The 17,310-nt window shown below is 38.6% G+C and overlaps 1 protein-coding gene across 1 annotated transcript in view; it reads right to left on the bottom strand.

Annotated features, from left to right (window-relative positions):
• LOC131125718 (sodium channel protein type 2 subunit alpha-like) overlaps positions 1 to 17,310 on the bottom strand; it is a 61,412-nt gene that overhangs the window by 29,986 nt on the left and 14,116 nt on the right. The window contains exons 6-11 of the mRNA XM_078791391.1: positions 16,428 to 16,519; positions 16,106 to 16,348; positions 15,957 to 16,020; positions 2,911 to 3,052; positions 654 to 851; positions 407 to 589 (exon numbers count right to left, since the gene is read on the bottom strand). Coding sequence (XP_078647517.1) covers positions 407 to 589; positions 654 to 851; positions 2,911 to 3,052; positions 15,957 to 16,020; positions 16,106 to 16,348; positions 16,428 to 16,519 — 922 coding nt within the window. The remainder of the gene's footprint in view (positions 1 to 406; positions 590 to 653; positions 852 to 2,910; positions 3,053 to 15,956; positions 16,021 to 16,105; positions 16,349 to 16,427; positions 16,520 to 17,310) is intronic.

Raw genomic sequence — 17,310 nt, 5'->3', positions numbered from 1 at the left:
AGCCTTATGCATTATTTTAGCTGTTTTGAAGATGAACTATATCAGCAAGTTGAAGTATTTGTGATTTTAGAAATAAGGACTTAGTATGTTCTCTGCAGGCGGCATTATGAATTATCCTTACTGACCTTTTTTTGCAGTACATTTAGCGAGTGAAGATTGCTTTTATAGTTATTAGCCCATATTTCCACACAATAAGTAAGATATGGTAGAACCAGAGAGCAATAAAGAGTGTTGAGTGATTTCTGATTGAGAACAAATTTTGCTTCGTTCAATATTGAAATATTTCTGTAATATATAATATTTGTAATATGAGGTTTCCAGCTCATATTTTCATCTATTGTGATCTAATATGAAGTAAATGGCAACGGCAAAAAAGTCGCCCCAACAAAGTCCCTGTGTGACGTACCTTCAGCTCATCTAGTGGGTCAATCGTGTCTTCAGCTTCCTCCGCCGTTTCTTCCGATAACGCCCTGTGAGATCGTCTCCTCCTCGTGCTGCTTCTCCTCATGCTTCCCGTCTTCACGCAGAACGGAGACAACTCCGGGGACAAGATGGAGTCCGTCTCTTGCGCTTGCCTCTTCGCTGCCAACTTCACACAACAACGAACGGAGTTAATAGATTGTTTATCGTCCGCCGCTTCGCTCTGACCATACCCTTTGCTCTCGACGGAGATGCTCCATGGCCATTTGGAACTCTCTCTCCTTCTGCCAGGCTTCAGCGATGGTGGCCTGATTCTGCTCCTCGTAGGCCATGGCTACGACAGCCAGGATCAGATTGACCAGGTAGAAGGAGCCCAGGAAGATAACCAGCACAAAGAACACCATGTAGGTCTTTCCGGCTGAGCGCAGTGTCTTGAAGACATAAGACACAAATGGAAGTCGGTTGATTGTTTTTTTGATCCATTTTACAATTACTTTACAATGTGAAAATACTATATATTATTAAAAAAATATATATATATAAGAGAACTTATGAGGAGCTTGTCAACACACTGGAAATGGCGAGAGATCATTACTCAATATGACGCACAATGTCATCATACTAAGAACACTAAAATCATCACACAGTAACTTAACACTCACTTGGTAATACGTATAGACAAGTACCAATGGTACCAAATTTGAAATGACAAATAACAGCTTAATTTTAACTCATTTGCTACCAAAGCTAAACACAACCACTCAAAAATTTGGGATCACTTTTTTTTTTTTTTTAGATATGGATTTTTCTTGGCAATCCTACCATGAAGTCCAGCATCCTGAAATATCCGCTTCACTGTTGATACTAATACCGATGTTTGACGGGTACTATTTAAGTACAGCTGTCAGGTGTAATTTTAATTGTTTGCGAAATGCATGAAAATGTGTTTTTCTTTGGAAAACAAAGAAATTTGCAATGGCAGGAGATCATTACTCATCTTACTAAGAACACTAAAATCATCACACAGCAACTTAACAATCACTTGGTAATATGCAAGTTTTAAGTTTTATTTTAACTCATGTTTGTGAAATGCATGAAAATGTGTTTTTCTTTGGAAAACAAATTTGCAAGTGATCCAAACTTTTGAGCGGTAGTGTATTTATACGGTGGTATGAAAAAGTACCTGAACCTTTTGGAATTTCTCACATTTCTGCATAAAATCACCATCAAATGTGATCTGATCTTTGTCAAAATCACACAGATGAAAAAAAACAGTGTCTGCTTTAACTAAAACCACCCGAACATTTGTAGGTTTTCATATTTTAACGAGGATAGCATGCAAACAATGACATAAGGGGGAGGAATAAGTAACTGAACCATCATATTTAATATTTTTAGAATGCACTCACCACCAAGTTCCCAATGACCATGACCAGCATGAACACCAGGATAGTTGATACTGATATTTTGCTTGAAACTTAGTTATGTTCTACTGCTGATTACTAAAGAACGGAATAAGGTAGAAACATTTTTTTTTTAATGAAAGATAAAAGTCTAATCTTCCTGGAACAAAACAGTCTGTGTGCCTTCAAAAATCTGTCAAAATCATCAAAAAATGTCCAGTACCGAGAGGTGTTAAACTGTACTAACTGGGCCTGCCCTTATGGAAAAAAAAAATTGCAGTATATTGGCAAATATGATGAAATGTATTAGGAAATATATTTCCATATACGGGATCTTATGTTTATATTTTCCAATATATTGCAATATATGCATAGATCATATATGTGTATATATTGATACATATAAAAAATATCTTGCGATCAAGACCAAAAAAGGACTATATTTTTACATATATAAAATTGCATATAATTTGGGATATATAAACTCATATATTATACGTATATTTGGATTTAATATATTTCAATATATTGAAAGCGGCAATCATTTTATATTGTGCAATATATTGCCATATATTACATGAATATATAATAGATTGTATAATATATATGTACAAAAATATATTATTCCATGTATTTATAATATATAATGTATTGGAAAATATAATGGAAAAATAATATATTATAATATAACACAATATGGGCGGCACGGAGGTCTAGTGGTTAGCGCGCAGACCTCACAGCTAGGAGACCAGGGTTCAATTCCACCCTCGGCCATCTCTGTGTGGAGTTTGCATGTTCTCCCCATGCATGCGTGGGTTTTCTCCGGGTACTCCGGTTTCCTCCCACATTCCAAAAACATGCTAGGTTAATTGGCGACTCCAAATTGTCCAAAGGTATGAATGTGAGTGTGAATGGTTGTTGGGATAGGCTCCAGCACGCCCCGCGACCCTCGTGAGGACAAGCGGTAGAAAATGAATGAATGAATAATACAATATATTTAAAGTAATATATTGATAAATATATTCTCTTTTCGTAAGGGTAGTCAGCCATTTTTTTTCTCATGTGTGAATGGAAGTTGAAATTGTACCTGGTGAAACAGTTTTTCCCAGTAGTCCTGGGTCATGAGACGGAAAAGGGCCAGAAAAGCCCAACCGAAGGTGTCAAAGCTGGTGTAGCCGTAGTTTGGATTTCTTCCAACCTTTAGGCAGTCAAAACCATCCGGACACTTCCTGTAATGCACAAATAGAGTACTCAGATTTGTAAAAAAAAAAAAAAAAAAAAATGACATGCTGAATAGAAAAAAATAAATAAAAAATAAAAAAAGAGCGCAAAATCCAGTCAAAAGCATTCTGATCTTTGTCAAAATCACACAGATGAAAAAAAACAGTGTCTGCTTTAACTAAAACCACCCGAACATTTGTAGGTTTTCATGTTTTAACGAGGATAGCATGCAAACAATGACATAAGGGGGAGGAATAAGTAACTGAACCATCATATTTAATATTTTGTGCCCCCCCCCCCCCCCCCTCGGGATGTCTGGCATGAAAGGTCATGCCGCAGCATCTCAATGGGGGTTCGAGTCTGGACTTTGACTTGACCACTCCAGAACGTGTATTTTGTTCTTTTGAAACAATTCCGAAGTTGATTTACTTTTGTGTTTTGGATCATTGTCTTGTTGCAGCATCCATTTTCTTTTTAGCTTTTTTTTGATGACACAGCTCTCCAATAAACGAGAGCACATTTGGTGCTTTTTGTTAGGAACTGATATTTTGCTTGAAACTTAGCTATGTTCTACTGCTGATATGCTGAATTAAAAAAAAAAAGAGCGCAAAATCCAGTCGAAAGCATTTAGGGGACAGATCTGATCTTTGTCAAAATCACACAGATGAAAAAAACAGTGTCTGCTTTAACTAAAACCACCCGAACATTTGTAGGTTTTCATATTTTAACGAGAATAGCATGCAAACAATGACATAAGGGGGAGGAATAAGTAACTGAACCATCATATTTAATATTTTGTGCCTCCCCCCCGGGATGTCTGGCATGAAAGGTCATGCCGCAGCATCTCAATGGGGGTTCGAGTCTGGACTTTGACTTGACCACTCCAGAACGTGTAATTTGTTCTTTTGAAACAATTCCGAAGTTGATTTACTTTTGTGTTTTGGATCATTGTCTTGTTGCAGCATCCATTTTCTTTTTAGCTTTTTTTTGATGACACAGCTCTCCAATAAACGAGAGCACATTTGGTGCTTTTTGTTAGGAACTGATATTTTGCTTGAAACTTAGCTATGTTCTACTGCTGATATGCTGAATAAAACAAAAGTCGAAAGCATTTAGGGGACAGATCTGTCAAAATCACACAGATGAAAAAAAAACAGTGTCTGCTTTAACTAAAACTACCCGAACATTTGTAGGTTTTCATATTTTAACGAGGATAGTATGCAAACAATGACAAAAGGGGGAGGAATAAGTAACTGAACCATCATATTTAATATTTTTAAACTTAGCTATGTTCTACTGCTGATATGCTGAATAAACAAAAAAAAAAAGAGCGCAAAATCCAGTCAAAAGCATTTAAAGGGACAGATACGGTTGTGATAGCGTGCTTGCTGCTCTGTAACAGGGTTAAAAACATCCCCCAGTATCTACATTCAGCCTGGTTGGCCTTTGACTCGGCAGGCGAGTCGGTAAGTCCATATCAGTGCTATCATCACCATTATTTCAACTGAAGAGGGCACTTGAAATTCATCCCACTCTGCCTGCACTAAACGGCAACCGCGGCAAAAGAGATTATATGCCAAGCCAGATGGATATCAAATTGAGGTTCAAACATTTTTTTTTTTTTTTTTCAGCCTGCTGCCTCCATTTCTGATCTTCATTGTCAACGCGGTGGTGGCATTACAGCAAATATTTAGGTCTGGCAGCTGAGAACAAGCCGGGCTGTCATGTCAATCTGAGTGCAGAATAATTTCATAATGGCTGCTCAACAGCTGGGCGGAGAACGCCGCTGTGGGGGAACAGCTGGACGTCCCAGCAAGCGGCCAGCTGGGCCCCGAGGGGATGCTCACTAATATCCAGCAATGAGGACGGAGGAGGCTCCGCGAGACGGCCGCCCTCTTTCTTCCACTCAGCTAACCTTTGACCTCGTGTGAGAAAACAGCACTGAGTCACACTTCCCCAACAAAAGGTTTACAACGTAGGGTATCAATACACAGGAAAGAGTTCTTTGGTTGTTGTTGTGGGGTCTTTTGTGACCTCTTGGATGAGTTGGCTTGGCCTCTGGAATGTTCATCACTGTTTGATGTTTTCACCCATATGTGGATAATAGCTCTCACTGTGGTTGGCTGGAGTCCCAAAACTTTATAAATGGCTTTATAACCTTTTCCAGACAGATTTCAATGAAGTTAGATTTTAACAGGGGGAGCAATCAGTTTTTCACACAGCGCCATGTAGATTTTGATTTTTTTTTCTGCCTTAATAACAAAATGTTTAATCTAAAAACTTCATTTTGTGATTTGTCATTGACTACTGTGAAATGCTGCCTTAAAAGACACCCGATGTTCAACAGTAACTACCCCGGAGACCAAACAGATGCTATATATTTAGCTGCAGTGTACACCTGTGTAATGCACACATCCAATGGGATTTGATCTCCCGCTGCACAAACAGCATCTAGCATCCCTACCTGTTTACAGCAAATTCTCACCTATGACTTATCATACTAAACAAAGTACTTGCAGTACAAGATAGTGTGAACATCCAGCAGCAACACAACATGGCATGACTACTATTTTGATAAAAAATATACTAAACCAAGTATACTAAACAAAGTACTTCTTGCAGTACCAGATAGTGTGAACATCCAGCAGCAACACAACATGGCATTACTACTATTTTGATTAAAAATATACTAAACCAAATATACCAAAACCAAGTACCCGCAGTACCAGATAGTGTGAACATCCAGCAGCAACACAATGGCATGACTACTATTTTGATAAAAAATATACTAAACCAAGTATACTAAACCAAGTACTCACAGTACCAAATAGTGTGAACATCCAGCAGCAACACAATGGCATGACTACTATTTTGATAAAAAATATACTAAACCAAGTATACTAAACCAAGTACTCACAGTACCAAATACTACTATTTTGATAAAAAATATACTAAACCAAGTATACTAAACCAAGTACTCACAGTACCAAATAGTGTGAACATCCAACAGCAACACAACATGGCATGACTACTATTTTGATTTAAATAGATTACAAATACAGTGAAGAAAATAAGTATTTGAACACCCTGCTATTTTGCTATTTCTCCCACTTAGAAATCATGGAGGGGTCTGAAATTTTCATCGTAGGTGCATGTCCACTGTGAGAGAGAAAAACTAAAAAGAAAAATCCAGAAATCACAATGCATGATTTTTTAACAATTTATTTGTGTGATACAGCTGCAAATAAGTATTTGAACACCTGTGTATCATCTAGAATTCTGACCCTGAAAGACCTGTTAGTCTGCCCATTAGAAGTCCATCTGCACTCCATGTATCATCCTGAATCAGATGCACCTGTTTGAGGTCGTTAGCTGCATAAAGACACCTGTCCACCCCATACAATCAGTAAGACTTTAACTTGTAACATGGCGAAGACCAAAGAGCTGTCCAAAGACACCAGAGACAAAATTGTACACCTCCACAAGGCTGGAAAGGGCTACGGAGCAATTACCAAGCAGCTTGGTGAAAAAAGGTCCACTGTTGGAGCTATCATTAGAAAATGGAAGAAGCTAAACATGACGGTCAATCTCAATCGGAGTGGAGCCCCATGCAAGATATCACCTCGTGGGGTCTCAATGATTCTAAGAAAGGTGAGGAATCAGCCCAGAACTACACGACAGGACTTGGTCAATGACCTGAAAAGAGCTGGGACCACCGTTTCCAAGGTTACTGTAGGTAATACACTAAGACGTCATGATGTGAAATCATGCATGGCACGAAAGGTTCCCCTGCTTAAACCAGCACATGTCAAGGCCCGTCTTAAGTTTGCATATGACCATTTGGATGATACAGAGGAGTCATGGGAGAAAGTTTTATGGTCAGATGAGACCAAAATAGAACTTTTTGGTCATAATTCCAATAAGCGTGTTTGGAGGAAGAAGAATGAAGAGTACAATCCGAAGAACACCATCCCTACTGTGAAGCATGGGGGTGGTAGCATCATGCTTTGGGGGTGTTTTTCTGCACATGGGACAGGACGAGTGCACTGCATTAAAGAGAGGATGACTGGGGCCGTGTATTGTGAGATTTTGGGGAACAACCTCCTTCCCTCTGTCAGAGCATTGAAGATGGGTCGTGGCTGGGTCTTCCAACACGACAACGACCCGAAGCACACAGCCAGGAAAACCAAGGAGTGGCTCCGTAAGAAGCATATCAAGGTTCTAGCATGGCCCAGCCAGTCTCCAGACCTGAACCCAATCGAAAATCTTTGGAGGGAGCTCAAACTCCGTGTTTCTCAGCGACAGCCCAGAAACCTGACTGATCTAGAGAAGATCTGTGTGGAGGAGTGGGCCAAGATCCCTCCTGCAGTGTGTGCAAACCTGGTGAAAAACTACAGGAAACGTTTGACCTCTGTAATAGCAAACAAAGGCTACTGTACCAAATATTAACATTCATTTTCTCAGGTGTTCAAATACTTATTTGCAGCTGTATCACACAAATAAATTGTTAAAAAATCATGCATTGTGATTTCTGGATTTTTCTTTTTAGTTTATCTCTCTCACAGTGGACATGCACCTACGATGAAAATTTCAGACCCCTCCATGATTTCTAAGTGGGAGAAATAGCAAAATAGCAGGGTGTTCAAATACTTATTTTCTTCACTGTATACTAAACCAAGTATACTAAACAAAGTACATGCAGTACCAGATAGTGTGAACATCCAACAGCAACACAACATGGCATGACTACTATTTGGATTAAAAATATACTAAACAAAGTACTTCTTGCAGTACCAGATAGTGTGAACATCCAGCAGCAACTCAACATGGCATGACTACTATTTTGATTAAAAATATACTAAACCAAGTATACTAAACCAAGTACTTGCAGTACCAGAGAGTGTGAACGTCCAGCAGCAACACGACATGACATTACTACTATTTTGATGAAAAATATACTAAACCAAGTATACTAAACCAAGTACATGCAGTACCAAATAGTATGAACATCCAGCAGCAACACAACATGGTATAACTACTATTTTGATTAAAAATATACTAAACCAAATATACCAAAACCAAGTACTAGCATTACCAAAAAGTGTGAACATCCAGCAGCAACACGACATGACATTACTACTATTTTGATGAAAAATATACTAAACCAAGTATACTAAACCAAGTACATGCAGTACCAAATAGTATGAACATCCAGCAGCAACACGACATGGTATAACTACTATTTTGAATAAAAATATACTAAACCAAGTATACCAAAACCAAGTACTTGCAGTACCAGGTAGTATGAACATCCAGCAGCAACACAACATGGTATAACTACTATTTTGAATAAAAATATACTTAACCAAGTATACTAAACAAAGTACTTGCAGTACCAGATAATGTGAACATCCAGCAGCAACACAACATGATATAACTACTATTTTGAATAAAAATATACTAAACCAAGTACTTGCAGTACCAGATAGTGTGAACATCCAGCAGCAACACGACATGGTATAACTACTATTTTGAATAAAAATATACGAAAACCAAGTATACCAAAACCAAGTACTTGTAGTACCAGATAGTATGAACATCCAGCAGCAACACAACATGATATAACTACTATTTTGAATAAAAATATACTAAACCAAGTATGCCAAAACCAAGTACTTGCAGTACCAGATAGTATGAACATCCAGCAGCAACACAACATGGTATAACTACTATTTTGATTAAAAATATACTAAACCAAGTATACTAAACCAAGTACATGCAGTACCAAATAGTATGAACATCCAGCAGCAACACGACATGGTATAACTACTATTTTGAATAAAAATATACTAAACCAAGTATACCAAAACCAAGTACTTGCAGTACCAGATAGTATGAACATCCAGCAGCAACACAACATGGTATAACTACTATTTTGAATAAAAATATACTTAACCAAGTATACTAAACAAAGTACTTGCAGTACCAGATAATGTGAACATCCAGCAGCAGCACAACATGGCATGACAACTATTTTGATTAAAAATATACTGAACCAGGTATGCTAAAACCAAGTACTTGCAGTACCTTTTCAAACTCATTGAATGAAATAATAAAGAACACAAGTACCCCAATAAGCATGACGCCGAAGTGACAAATATATACGTGTGTGTCTGTGCACATGTGGGCCGGGCTGAGTGGTGTCTGTGCAGGCTTGTCTGCGTGTGTTTGTGTCATCATACCCTATCCAAAGCTTTAATTTGGAAATCTACTCAGGGATTACTTGTTGGAATACACTCAAAAGATTAAGCATCCTCTATGTTTTACGTCCTCCATCCTGACCTGCTTAATATCTTGCCTGTCTCCACAGCCACAGCCTCAGAAAGTTCTATCAAAACCGTCGACGGGCTGATTCCTTCAAATTGTACAGTACACTGTCACTCAAATGAATACAAACAAAGCCTTGTTGTGTAGTTATTATTTTTTTCAGCAGGTGATATGCATGTCAGGAAAAGGCGGGACCAAAAAACAAGAAGAAGAAGAAGAAGAAGAGCGCAGCATTAACTTGTAGGTAAACAGCTGGATAGGTCTGATCTTACTGACCTAAAATGATGCAATTTCCCCCTTAATGCCCTTAAGCGTATCTGCTTTTCTCTCTGAAATGAACACAAGTCACTGAGTCAGATTTGACTTCTTAGGAGATTAAGTCCCTGTGCTTTTTTGGAGTGTAGGTGAGGGAGGGAGATTAAAAAAACATGACATTCAAGGCTGGCTAACCCTCTAGCTTAAGTAAGAATTCATTCAAACAGCTGTATTGTTATCTATAGACGCTCGCAGTTGACTTTAAAAGGGTTTTAACCAAGGACCTAATAGAGTGGGAAGGCTACATTTGAAAGCCCCTGACAGTCACATAAAAATCCAGAGGCAATCTTGTCCTGGCTGCTCAGTACAACATGGCATGACTACTATTTTGATTAAAAATGTACTAAACCAAGTTTACCAAAACCAAGTACTTGCACTACCAGATAGTATGAACATCCAGCAGCAACACGTCATGGCATGACTACTATTTTGATTAAAAATATACTAAACCAAGTATACCAAAACCAAGTACTTGCAGTACCAGATAGTGTGAACATCCAGCAGCAACACGCTATGGCATGACTACTATTTTGATAAAATATATACTAAACCAAGTATACCAAAACCAAATACTTGCAGTACCAGATAGTATGAACATCCAGCAGCAACACGACATGGCATTACTACTATTTTGATTGAAAATATACCAAACCAAGTATACCAAAACCAAGTACTTGCAGTACCAGATAGTATGAACATCCAGCAGCAACACGACATGGCATTACTACTATTTTGATTGAAAATATACTAAACCAAGTATACTAAACCAAGTACTAGCAGTGCCAGATAGTGTGAACATCCAGCAGCAACACGCCATGGCATGACAACTATTTTGCTAAAATATATACTAAACCAAGTATACCAAAACCAAATACTTGCAGTACCAGATAGTATGAACATCCAGCAGCAACACGACATGGCATTACTACTATTTTGATTGAAAATATACTAAACCAAGTATACCAAAACCAAGTACTTGCAGTACCAGATAGTATGAACATCCAGCAGCAACACGACATGGCATTACTACTATTTTGATTGAAAATATACTAAATCAAGTATACTAAACCAAGTACTAGCAGTGCCAGATAGTGTGAACATCCAGCAGCAACACGCCATGGCATGACAACTATTTTGATAAAATATATACTAAACCAAGTATACCAAAAACAAGTACTTGCAGTATCACATAGTATGAACATCCAGCAGCAACATGACATGGCATGACTACTATTTTGATTAAAAATATACTAAACCAAGTATACTAAACCAAGTACTTGCAGTACCAGATAGTGTGAACATCCAGCAGCAACACGCCATGGAAGGACTACTATTTTGATAAAATATATACTAAACCAAGTATACTAAACCAAGTACTTGCAGTACCAAATAGTGTGAACATCCAGCAGCAACACGACATGGCATGACTACTATTTTGATTAAAAATATACTAAACAAAGTATACCAAAACTAAATACTTGCAGTGCCAGATAGTATGAACATCCAGCAGCAACACGACATGGCATGACTACTATTTTGACTAAGAATATACTAAACCAAGAATACTAAACCAAGTACTTGCAGTACCAGATAGTGTGAACATCCAGCAGCAACACGCCATGGCATGACAACTATTTTGATAAAATATATACTAAACCAAGTATACCAAAAACAAGTACTTGCAGTATCACATAGTATGAACATCCAGCAGCAACACGACATGGCATGACTACTATTTTGATTAAAAATATACTAAACCAAGTATACTAAACCAAGTACTTGCAGTACCAGATAGTGTGAACATCCAGCAGCAACACGCCATGGAAGGACTACTATTTTGATAAAATATATACTAAACCAAGTATACTAAACCAAGTACTTGCAGTACCAAATAGTGTGAACATCCAGCAGCAACACGACATGGCATGACTACTATTTTGATTAATAATATACTAAACAAAGTATACCAAAACCAAATACTTGCAGTGCCAGATAGTATGAACATCCAGCAGCAACACGACATGGCATGACTACTATTTTGACTAAGAATATACTAAACCAAGAATACTAAACCAAGTACTTGCAGTACCAGAGAGTGTGAACGTCCAGCAGCAACACGACATGGCATGACTACTATTTTAATTAAAAATATACTAAACCAAGTATACTAAACCAAGTACTTGCAGTCCCAAATAGTGTGAACATCCAGCAGCAACACGACATGGCATGACTACTATTTTAATTAAAAATATACTAAACCAAGTATACTAAACCAAGTACTTGCAGCACCAGATAGTGTGAACATCCAGCAGCAACACGACATGGCATGATTACTATTTTGATTAAAAAAATACTAAACCTAGTATACTAAACCAAGTACTTGCAGTACCAGATAGTGTGAACATCCAGCAGCAACACAATGCTTGTGGCATGACAATGGCTTGAACGAAACGAGCCCTCTTGTCCATCATACAGTTTCTTTATATCTGATAGGGGAGGCGGGGCCGCTAGCATACACACAGCAAAATAGTGTGGCAATATGTCTACTTCAAACCATATGAGGAAGGTGAGCACATCTACACGGACAACAACACGGAATTTATCCGAAAGTGGTGGCAACGAAAACGCAATGAAACAAACTTCAGCTCCAGCGAGACAGTTTTTTAATGGGGGGGGGGATATTAAGATGCACGGCCTTCATCCCGACAGCGAAGTCTCACTTTGATTGGCAAAATTAATACAAATAGACCAGCTCAAAATGGTGTGTGCCCACATAAAGTGTACTTTATACTAATAATAACATTTATATCATAATTGGGTGACAATAAACATTCCCAAGTGCACCTGAATTGTTCAATCGTATGTATTGTGACCCCCCACCCCCACACACTGCTAACTGTATAAAGCTGACATACAATATGCTTAACATATCGATTCATTATTCATTATTTGTTAGACACATTCATCTCATCTGCTCGTATCATTGACACAAGCGCCAGTCATGACAGTCACAGAAGGCATTTCTTAAAGCGGCAGGCATTCAGATTGACACAGATGGGTATTTAGTTCACTATAACCCCTGAACTGGGCCTGGCATGGGCAGAGTCATCCTGTTGTGCTTATTTCAAAAGCATTTGCAGATTTATAGGATTATTCCGTATGTAGGCTGAGTAGCAATATTTGGCCGGTGTCACACGGTGCCTGTCACTGGAAACAAAGTCCTTCACTGCAAGCATGATGTCGCTACACGTTCATATTAATTGACCCATATAAATTTCCCCCTTTTTTAAATTAAAAATATACTAAACCAAGTATACCAAAACCAAGTACTTGCAGTACCAGATAGTATGAACATCCAGCAGCAACACGACATGGCATGACTACTATTTTCATGAAAAATATACTAACCAAGTATACTAAACAAAGTACTTGCAGTACCAGATAGTATAAACATCCAGCAGCAACACGACATGGCATGACTACTATTTTGACTAAAAATATACTAAACCAAGTACTTGCAGTACCAGATGGTGTGAACATCCAGCAGCAACACGACATGGCATGACTACTATTTTGATTAAAAATATACTAAACCAAGTACTTGCAGTACCAGACAGTGTTAACATCCAGCAGCAACACAACATGGCGTGACTCCTATTTTGATTAAAAATATACTAAACCAAGTATACTAAACCAAGTACTTGCAGTACCAGATGGTGTGAACATCCAGCAGCAACATGACATGGCATGACTACTTTTTTGATTAAAAATATACTAAACCAAGTATACCAAAACCAAGTACTAGCAGTACCAGATAGTGTGAATATCCAGCAGCAACACAACATGGTATGACTACTATTTTCATGAAACATATACTTAACCAAGTATACTAAACAAAGTACTTGCAGTACCAGATAGTATAAACATCCAGCAGCAACACGACATGGCATGACTACTATTTTGACTAAAAATATACTAAACCAAGTATACTAAACCAAGTACTTGCAGTACCAGATGGTGTGAACATCCAGCAGCAACACGACATGGCATGACTACTATTTTGATTAAAAATATACTAAACCAAGTACTTGCAGTACCAGACAGTGTTAACATCCAGCAGCAACACAACATGGCATGACTACTATTTTGATTAAAAATATACTAAACCAAGTATACTAAACCAAGTACTTGCAGTACCAGATGGTGTGAACATCCAGCAGCAACACGACATGGCATGACTACTATTTGGATTAAAAATATACTAAACCAAGTACTTGCAGTACCAGACAGTGTTAACATCCAGCAGCAACACAACATGGCATGACTCCTATTTTGATCAAAAATATACTAAACCAAGTATACTAAACCAAGTACTTGCAGTACCAGATGGTGTGAACATCCAGCAGCAACACGACATGGCATGACTACTATTTTGATTAAAAATATACTATACCAAGTACTTGCAGTACCAGATAGTATGAACATCCAGCAGCAACACGACAAGGGATGACTACTATTTTGATTAAAAATATACCAAACCAATTGTTACTCAACCACGTACTTGCAGCACCAGATAGTGTGAACATCCAGCAGCAACACGACATGGCATGACTACTATTTTGATTAAAAATATACTAAACCAAGTATACCAAAACCAAGTACTTGCAGTACCAGGTAGTATGAACATCCAGCAGCAACACGACATGGCATGACTACTATTTTGATTAAAAATATACTAAACCAAGTACTTGCAGTACCAGACAGTGTTAACATCCAGCAGCAACACAACATGGCATGACTACTATTTTGATTAAAAATATGCTAAGCCAAGTATACCAAAACCAAGTACTTGCAGTACCAGATAGTGTCAACATCCAGCAGCAACACGACATGGCATGACTACTATTTTGATAAAAAATATACTAAATCAAGTATACCAAAACCAGGTACTTGCAGTACCAGATAGTGTAAACATCCAGCGGCAACACAACATGGTATAACAACTATTTGTATTAAAAATATACTAAACCAAGTACTTGCAGTACCAGATAGTGTGAACATCCAAGAGCAACACGACATGGCCTGACTACTATTTTGATTAAAAATATACTAAACCAAGTATACCAAAACCAAGTACTTGGAGGGCCAGATAGTGTGAACATCCAGCAGCAACACGACATGGCATGACTACTATTTTGATTAAAAATATACTAAACCAAGTACTTGCAGTACCAGATAGTATGAACATCCAGCAGCAATACGACATGGCATGACTACTATTTTGATTAAAAATATACTAAACCAATTATTTGCAGTACCAGATAGAGTGAACATCCAGCAGCAACACAACATGGTATAACTACTATTTTGATTAAAAATATACTCAACCAAGTATACCAAAACCAAGTACTTGCAGTACCAGATAGTATGAACATCCAGCAGCAACACGACATGGCATGACTACTATTTTGATTAAAAATATACTAAACCAAGTATACCAAAACCAAGTACTTGTAGTACCAGATAGTGTGAACATCCAGCAGCAACACGACATTGGCATGACTACTATTTTGATTAAAAATATACTAAACCAAGAATACTAAAACCAAGTACTTGCAGCACCAGATAGTATGAACATCCAGCAGCAACACGACATTGGCATGACTACTAGTTTGATTAAAAATATACTAAACAATTGACCCATATAAATTTCCCCTTTGTAATTATAATTTCTTAATAATCTATCCTATTGGGGATTAATATTGATTTGTTTTCAAATACATAGATCAAACTACGACACATCAATAGCAGGGGGAATATCAATCAATCCGGTGATCCAGTGATCCAGTCCACTCTGATTCAACCTCATCATTTCGTGGAGCTTTTGAGATGATGAAATCTCCAAAGACCCCCCTCTCTCTCTCTCTCTCTCTCTGTCTCTCTCTCTCTCTCCAGCTGGCAACTCCACGTCTCTCAGTGCAGGGTGCCAGTGGCGCTATGGTGATAATCCACACTGCATGTCGTCTTGTGTACAGCCTCTCTCACGCTACAACACCCCCCGCACATCCCACCGCCGCCGCCGCCGCCGCCGCATTACTCCTCTATACATTATGTCATGAGAGTGAAATACAGTATGAAACCACATTATGGTACATCTTTGTGCTCGTTGTGAAAAGTCTATTTAGTCCGAGGCTGTGGACCGTAAACATGACATGCGTGCCATGAAAAGGACCTTTTACCGTTATATAAGAGATAGCGCCATTCACTTACCCTGCATCGCTGCCATATCCGCATATTAAGGCATCTTTTGCTCCTTCAACTTTGTAAAAATTATCTACAAAAAAAACAAAAAAGAAGAAGAACACATTTAATTTTCATAACTTTCCGAAACCGATCACCCAACTTCACGACTGAGTCACCTTCACTAGTGAGAAAATCGGCCCTGGAGCTCCAGGTTCTGTTGTTGCATATGAAAGATGCATTAGGACTATAGGAGGAGTTGATGCAGTGCGTGAGGCTGCGAACACACTTTTGTCGCAGCAGCCCCATGAAAAGCTGCAGGCCGATGAGGGCGAACACGCTGAGACAAAACACAGTCAGGATCATCACGTCGGCGAGTTTCTTCACCGACTGGATGAGAGCTCCGACAATGGTCTTCAGGCCTGCGTGGATGAGAAGAACCAAGATATGCATAGTCGGATGGATGTCTTCATGACTGGAATGTCAAAGGACGTGTTTTACCTGGAATAACGGAGATGGTTTTCAGGGCACGGAGCACTCTGAAGGTTCTGAGTGCGGAGACGTTCCCGAGGTCGACAAATTCTGTTAGATATCTGCAATTTAATGACAAAAGCAAAGAAAAAGTTGACTTTCTAATGTGTGGAATATAAACAGTAGTTTAAATTTGGCACAACTGGTTCATATATTTCCTTAAAATGGTCCCTGACATGATATACTGTTTGGAAATATGTTCGGTTTTGGAAACGGACAGTAAATTCCCAAAAATTCCATTGATAGTTCAGGGCGGCGCCCATGACGAACTCCCTCTCCGGAAATGACATCATCTGGGTGACATTTCTCAGCTTAAGAAAAGTAAAACAAAGGCTGCATGGCGGTCGAGTGGTTAGCGCTAGGAGACCAGGGTTCAATTCCACCCTCGTCCATCTCTGTGTGGAGTTTGCATGTTCTCCCCGTGCATGCGTGGGTTTTCTCCGGGTACTCCGGTTTCCTCCCACATTCCAAAAACATGCTAGGTTAATTAGCGACTCCAAATTGTCCATAGGTATGAATGTGAGTGTGAATGGTTGTTTGTCTATATGTGCCCTGTGATTGGCTGGCCACCAGTCCAGGGTGTACCCCGCATCTCGCCCGAAGACAGCTGGGATAGGCTCTAGCACCCCCCCCCCGCGACTCTTGTGAGGATAAGCGGTAGAAAATGAATGAATGAGTAGTCATGCCAAAATGTTGTGTTGCTGCTGGATGTTCATCAAACAATTGACTTTTTTTGTTGGTTAAAGATATCAGCTCAGTTAGTTAATCCGTAATCAGAATAATAAAGATGAAAGTTGGATCACTGTGTGCAGCTTCAAATGTTACCAAACAGAAATTAAACAATGTACCTTCA

The sequence above is a fragment of the Doryrhamphus excisus genome, linkage group LG6 (assembly GCF_037039965.1).
Source record: "Doryrhamphus excisus strain RoL-2023G ecotype Guam linkage group LG6, RoL_Dexc_Guam_v1.1, whole genome shotgun sequence".
Classification (NCBI taxonomy): Eukaryota; Metazoa; Chordata; class Actinopteri; order Syngnathiformes; family Syngnathidae; genus Doryrhamphus; species Doryrhamphus excisus.
The sequence above is the reverse complement of the archived record's forward strand: the minus strand, read 5'-3'. Positions and strand labels throughout refer to the sequence as shown.